This window comes from Hoplias malabaricus, chromosome 12 (genome assembly GCF_029633855.1).
Source record: "Hoplias malabaricus isolate fHopMal1 chromosome 12, fHopMal1.hap1, whole genome shotgun sequence".
NCBI classification, from domain to species: Eukaryota; Metazoa; Chordata; class Actinopteri; order Characiformes; family Erythrinidae; genus Hoplias; species Hoplias malabaricus.
In genome coordinates this window covers 2,231,943-2,237,982 of record NC_089811.1, presented here as the reverse complement: position 1 = coordinate 2,237,982, position 6,040 = coordinate 2,231,943, and the positions used below count along the sequence as shown (strand labels likewise).

Here is a 6,040-nt window from a genome sequence, read left to right as displayed (position 1 = left end):
TCTCAATTGGGTCTGTAGTACGCCCCCTACTCACTACTCCCTACATTATTCACTATATAGTGCACTATTACACACTGTCAGACAAACAAGCGGAAATAATAAATGCCTAGTTTTTTAACATTTCATTATACAACTGTATAAAATATAAAACCAAAATAAAAGTCCGGATTCTAAATGAGATTTAAGTTGTTGTTTTTTGTTTTTTCTTGTATTTTTCTATTTTGTTGTTTCAAAAATATTATTATTATTATTATTATTATTATTGTTATTATTATTATTAAGAAGAAGAAGAAGAAGAATACTAATAATAATGTTTAATTTTTTATAGCACATTTCTCACACTCAATGTTGATTTACAACAATATAGACATAATATACAGGGGAAGGGGGATTGAAAATATTGTGTTTACAGGTCTGATTTAAAGGAAGAGAGGGAAGAACAGAGACTGAGAGACTGAGGTAATGGGTTCAATAGTTTTATGGCCATGACCCTGAAAGATCTGCCAGTCTAAACCAGTCTAAATTTGGGGATGTGTAGAAGATCAGCATCAGAGGAACTAGGTGTAGGGGAAGGGCAGAGAGGGTGCAGGAGGTGTCAGACCATGCAGTGATCTGTATGTGAGTAGGAGGAGTTTAAACTGAATGTGTTGAGAGAGAGATGGAGATGACCAGTGTAACTGATAGAGAACAGGAGGTGGGCTGATTTGTTTACAGTGTAAGAGAATCCTGGCTGCTGAGATTTGGACACGGTGAAGAAACCGGGTGGTGTCATTAGGTAAGTCACAGGAAAGAGGGAGTTGCTATAATCAGGACGGGAAGTTAAGAAATCAAAAACAAGAATTCCAGCCTCATGTCTGGATGAGCATGGGCCTAAGTCTAGTGATGATTCAGAGGTGGAATGAGGTCATTTTAAATTTTAAACTTGATGCGAGATTCAAAGGAAAGTGAAGAGTCAAAAAGAACAGCACGGTTCCTTTCCACAGACGAGGGTTTGACCACGGCACCATCGAGACTGAGTCTGAAGTCAGAGAGTGTAGGAATAATAATAATAATAATAAATTATAAATACACTGCATTAAAATTAGGGCCGTGGGTAATTGTGTGCTCTGAGCAAACTTAAAAATGATGATTCTACAAGGGTTCTTTAGTAAGGGAACCCTAAAAACTTGAACAACCTTTTGCATGATTAAAGTGTTCTTCAGAATGATAGAGAATGTACTATAGAATCTTGATGGTTCTACACAGCTTCTTTTAGAGAAGGGTTCTACACGTCACAATAAAGGGGTTCCTCGTTGTCAGGGTGTCAAGTTTGTTTACAAAAGAGGAACCATTTTTGGTGCCGTATAGAACCCTCCTCTAAAAGAGAGAGAGAGAGGGAGAGAGAGAGAGAGAGAGAGAGAGAGAAACTGAGACAGGGAGGTGTTGACGTCAGCGAAGTGTACACTCTGAGGAGGACAGTAGGGCTCAGGGCTCCATTTGGGACTGGGCTCTTACAGCGACCCATAAGTCATTTGTCCATGACTCAGTTAAATGGATCGGTTCAGTGAGCCGATTCGCTGGTGACTCGTTGACGTGTCGGCTCCTCGGTAGGCGTGTTCTGTTCTGCGTCCTCTGTCGCCGCGCTGAGGGGTCTCTGCGGTGGGATATCTCGCCTTTACCCTCGTCTTTCTGCAGGAGTTTGGCGGAGGACAGGAGATCGGAGAGGGAGGGATGTGTGGATGAGCTGTAGCTGCGGTGTGGAGGCTCTGGGGAGCGCTGTGTCCGCTGGAGTGATGTCCAGGCCTTCAGCTGGAGAGCAGAATGATCCCTCAGCGCAGGGGTAATGTGAAAGTGGAAGGAAGATGCAGGCAACTCGTCGTTCAGCAGGTTAGAGGGTTTACACGCACTCCGTTATCACCTGAATGTGCTGTGAGGGTGGATGGAGGATGACACCTGCTGATCTCACCCACGACGACATGAGTGAGGTCAGGGACAGATCCAGGAGGATCCCCGAGACCTTAGATGCAGCTCCATCACTCAGGAGAACAAATGCATGTGGAGTAGCCCTTCATACCCCTCTAGCCCACGCTTGGCATTGAGCATGGTGAGCTTAAGCTCATGTGCGGCTACTCCAGAGCGTCCCATTTCTTTTTTTCATGCATTTCTGTGGAGATCATACACACCGTGTCCACAGTGGGTGAACCTTAAAGCAGCTGGGTTCATTATTATGAGGGGGGGCGTCTACAAACTTCTGGACACAGACACTAAATCAAAGTGTGTACTACACAGAGTTTGAGAAGATCAGATCAGTCTAAGACATCAAAATGTGTTGTTGAATAATATAGATAAGATTTATGTTATAAACATATACAATTTTTATAATAATAAATTATAATAGCACTGTGTAATATTTCTGTGTGATCTACAATATTTACACTGTGTCTTTGAATTTCTCTGTTTTTTTCTGGTCTATTGTCTCTCTGTTTCTCAGAGATTTCCAGTTTCTGTATTTCTCTATGGTTCTCTCTGTGTCTCTATGTTTCTGTGTGTTTCTCTGTGTGTCTCAGTGTGACTCAGTATATTTCTTTGTCTCAGTGTTTCTCTGTGTTTCTCTCAGTGTTTGTATGTGTTTCTCTGGGTGTCTCGACGTTTTTCAGTGTTTCAGGGTATTTCTGTGTCTCAGTGTTTCTCAGTCTGTTTCAATATTTTTCAGTGTTTTCTTTGTTTCCCTGTGTCTCAGTGTTTCTCAATTTGTCTCAGTGAATTTCTGTCTTAGTGCTTCTCAGTGTATTTCTGTCTCTGTGTTTCTCCATGTGTCTCAGTGTATTTCGGTGTCTCAGTGTTTCTCCGTTTGTCTCAGTGTATTTCTGTGCCTCACTGTTTCTCAGTGTATCTGTGTATTTTTTTGTTTCTCAGTGTATCTCAAAATACTTCTGTTTCTCAGTGTGTCTCAGTGTATTTCTGTGCCTCACTGTTTCTCAGTGTATCTGTGTATTTCTGTTTCTCAATGTGTCTCTAAGTACTTCTGTGTCTTAGTGTTTCTCAGTGTATTTCCATGTATCTCAGTATATTTCAGTGTCTCGGTGTTTCTCAGAATGTCTCAATACTTTTCAATGTTTCTCTGGGTTTTCCAGTGTTTCTCTGTGTCTCAGTATGTCAGTGTGTCCAAGTGTTTCTCAGTGTATTTCTGCATGTCTCAGTGTTTCTCAGTGTATCTCAATATACTTCTCTGTGTGTCTCTGCTTTAGCACTGCACAGACGCTTGCACACGGGTGAGAAACCTCACACCTGTCTCACCTGCAGCAAGACCTTCATCTCTTCTTCCCACCTGGCCCTACACCTGCACACACACGCAGGCGAGCGGAGGTACAAATGCAGCATCTGCAACAAAGTCTTCACTCAGCCTGCGCATCTCATGCGCCACAAGGTACGGTGCATGAAAAATACGACACTGCAGTGTGATAGGAGATATGCTTCACTTTATTATTATTTTTTCTGTATTATTTTTAAAATGAAATGAAAAAAAGTCACTTGTTCAGTGCATCTGCATGTTAATATGGAAATGTGTGGAGCCCACCAACCCACACACTGTGAAACAAGACCATCCAGTCAGTTTTGTCTGGGCTGCGTAATCAGAAAACAAAAATGATACAATGTGATTTTGCGCTGCGACAGAATTCAGAACAAAGACAAGATTAAACAAAAAAACAGATACAATAAGAGCACTGAGTAAAAACGGAGAAAACGAGAACAGAGAATAAAGAGAACCGAGCAAAAACGACTAAAAACCAGAGCTTCTGCTTCTCGCTCCTCACTGGATTTAAAGAACCAGAGGCTCATTCACAGCAGGCGTTGAAACCTCACTGAAGCAAAAAAAACCTCAAACAACGTATAAATTGCTAAGAAATCGTATACTGGTGTTTCTCACTGCTCAGACCGACTCATTATTGGCTCCTGTGATTCTGCAGCTCTCTCTCGTTGGCGCTGCCTGACTTTAGGTCTGTAGTTCTGACTGGGGTGCATCCCACTAGCGGATGAGCTTGTGAGTGGAAGCTCAGTGATCCAGGTGTTGTTCAGTGCCGGCAGAGTGCATTTTCTTTGATTTTAATTTGGGCACTGAGCTGTCACTCATTCGCTCATTGGGAACCACTCCTGAAAATAACAGCCCACGTGAGAGGTTTTTGTGTCAGAACTGCACACAGAAAGCATCACAGCAAAACTGAGTGAGACCAGCGCAGCGTGAGCCACGAGCGCACCCTCCACACCCACCCACTCCAAACTTTAGCCTGTGGTGGTGGACATGGATAAACTACTCAGCTGTTACTGTGCTTTTACAATAAACTGTATGGTGTGGTTCATAAACCTTCTGTAATTGATCTTATTATCTTTGTTATGAGTTGTTTGATATGTGTATTGTGTCATTATTTATCACCACAGCAGTAATATACTGTCATATGTCCCTCCTCCTGCTCAAGGCCATCCACACCGGAGAGAAACCCTTCAAATGTTCGGACTGTGGAAAGTGTTTTGGCCGTGCCTCTCACCTGAAAACACACCAGCGCCTCCACACAGGAGAAAAACCCTTCAAATGCACCCTGTGCGAGAAGGCCTTTACGCAGAAGGCGGGGCTTATCATGCACCTGCGCCAGCACACAGGTGAGAGCAGGAATCCAGTATTACAGTACGAGCAGAAGACTGGGGTCTGGTTCTCAAACTTATCGCTCTTATGCCTTGTCTTATGTATGGTTATTGTAAATGAACCAGCTGTGTGTGTGTGTGCGTGTGTGTGTGTGTGTGTGTACGTGTGTGTGTGTGTGTGTGTGTGTGTGTGTGTATGTAGGAGAACAAGAGAGAGAAAAAGAGAGAGAGTTACAATGTCCATGGAAATTATGCTTAATTTGGCCCTGATTACAGTTTTTGACCTTATTTCCAATCAGTTATTACTACGTGCAGCAAGGTGGCGCTGCAGGCAGTGTCTCTGTTACACAGGTCCAGGGTCATGAGGTTATGGATTCAACAGGAGCAGTTGAACCACACACATGATTCGCAGTTTGAGAAAAACCTGCGAGTCTCTTAGAAAAAGAATAAATTCCATCATCTTTGTGGTCTGTCTATCTATCGATCTCTTGTATGAATTATATACAATTGTCATCTCCCACTTGTAGGTGAGCGCCCCTTCAAATGTGAGAAGTGTGGGAAGGGCTTCCGTAGCTCCGCCCTCCTGCTTTCCCATCAGGCCGTGGAGTCCGGTGAAGGACGGCACACCTGTGCGAGGTGTGGGCGGGGCTTCAGGTCTGTGTCTGTGCTGAGGCAACACGAGAGAAGCCACCACCAGCACGAGCAGGCCAACGACCCCGAAGCCCTGTGCTGCAGCGTGTGCTCCGCCTCCTTCTCTTGCTCCGCCTACCTGCGTCTGAAGCTCCGCCTACACCCCGCTGAGCACATTTACCACTGCAGCGTCTGCAACCGCATGTTCGACAAGATGGCCGTGTTCGAGCGGCACTGCGAAAGACACACGGACGAACGTGCGGATAAGGAACAGGACACGGAAGAGGGGGAGGGGGAGGACCAAGAGGAGGGCGAGGACCAGGAGGAGGGGGAGGACCAGGAGGAGGGGGAGGACCAGGAGGAGAGGGAGGACCAGGGCGAGGTCGCAGAAGAGGGCGACGAGGATGGTGAGAAGGTGGAAGATTCCCAAGATCCTCTGTTTCAGCCACACACCGCAGAACTGAGCGCTCTGTACATGTCGGAGGTGAAAACTCGCTCCAAAACCAGAGCGAAGAAAAACTAGAGACTGACCTAACCTCCCGAGCCTGGATTTTTCTGGATTTTTTATTTTCTGTTTCATTGGAATCAGATTTGTGCCAAAAAATCAAACAAATCTATTTCGACTTTTAAAAAAGAGGTGGCACAGTGGGTTGGTGGTGACACTTCCGTCCCAGCGCTGGGGTCTAGGGTTCAAGTCTTATTTGGGTGGAGGTTCCATGTTCTCCCAGTGTCTGCGTGGGTTTCCTCCCACAGCCCAAACAACATTGGCTCCTCTAATACCTGCCCTGGTATG

General features: G+C 44.8%; 1 protein-coding gene across 1 annotated transcript; it reads left to right on the top strand.

Annotated features, from left to right (window-relative positions):
- Nucleotides 1-1,627: 1,627 nt before the first annotated feature.
- Nucleotides 1,628-5,770, top strand: LOC136710946 (zinc finger protein 501). The gene is made up of 4 exons (XM_066686858.1): nt 1,628-1,866; nt 3,228-3,406; nt 4,455-4,635; nt 5,145-5,770. Exons 1-4 carry the CDS (start codon nt 1,842-1,844, stop codon nt 5,768-5,770), a joined length of 1,011 nt encoding a protein of 336 aa, XP_066542955.1. The 5' UTR covers nt 1,628-1,841.
- Nucleotides 5,771-6,040: the final 270 nt, after the last annotated feature.

Bases quoted from the DNA above. Each gene is read 5' to 3' on its own strand.
- LOC136710946 (XM_066686858.1), top strand. From the start codon at position 1,842: ATGCAGGCAACTCGTCGTTCAGCAG. The intron at 3,407-4,454 runs GTACGGTGCATG...CTCCTGCTCAAG, and splicing joins CGCATCTCATGCGCCACAAG to GCCATCCACACCGGAGAGAA. The intron at 4,636-5,144 runs GTGAGAGCAGGA...TCCCACTTGTAG, and splicing joins GCACCTGCGCCAGCACACAG to GTGAGCGCCCCTTCAAATGT.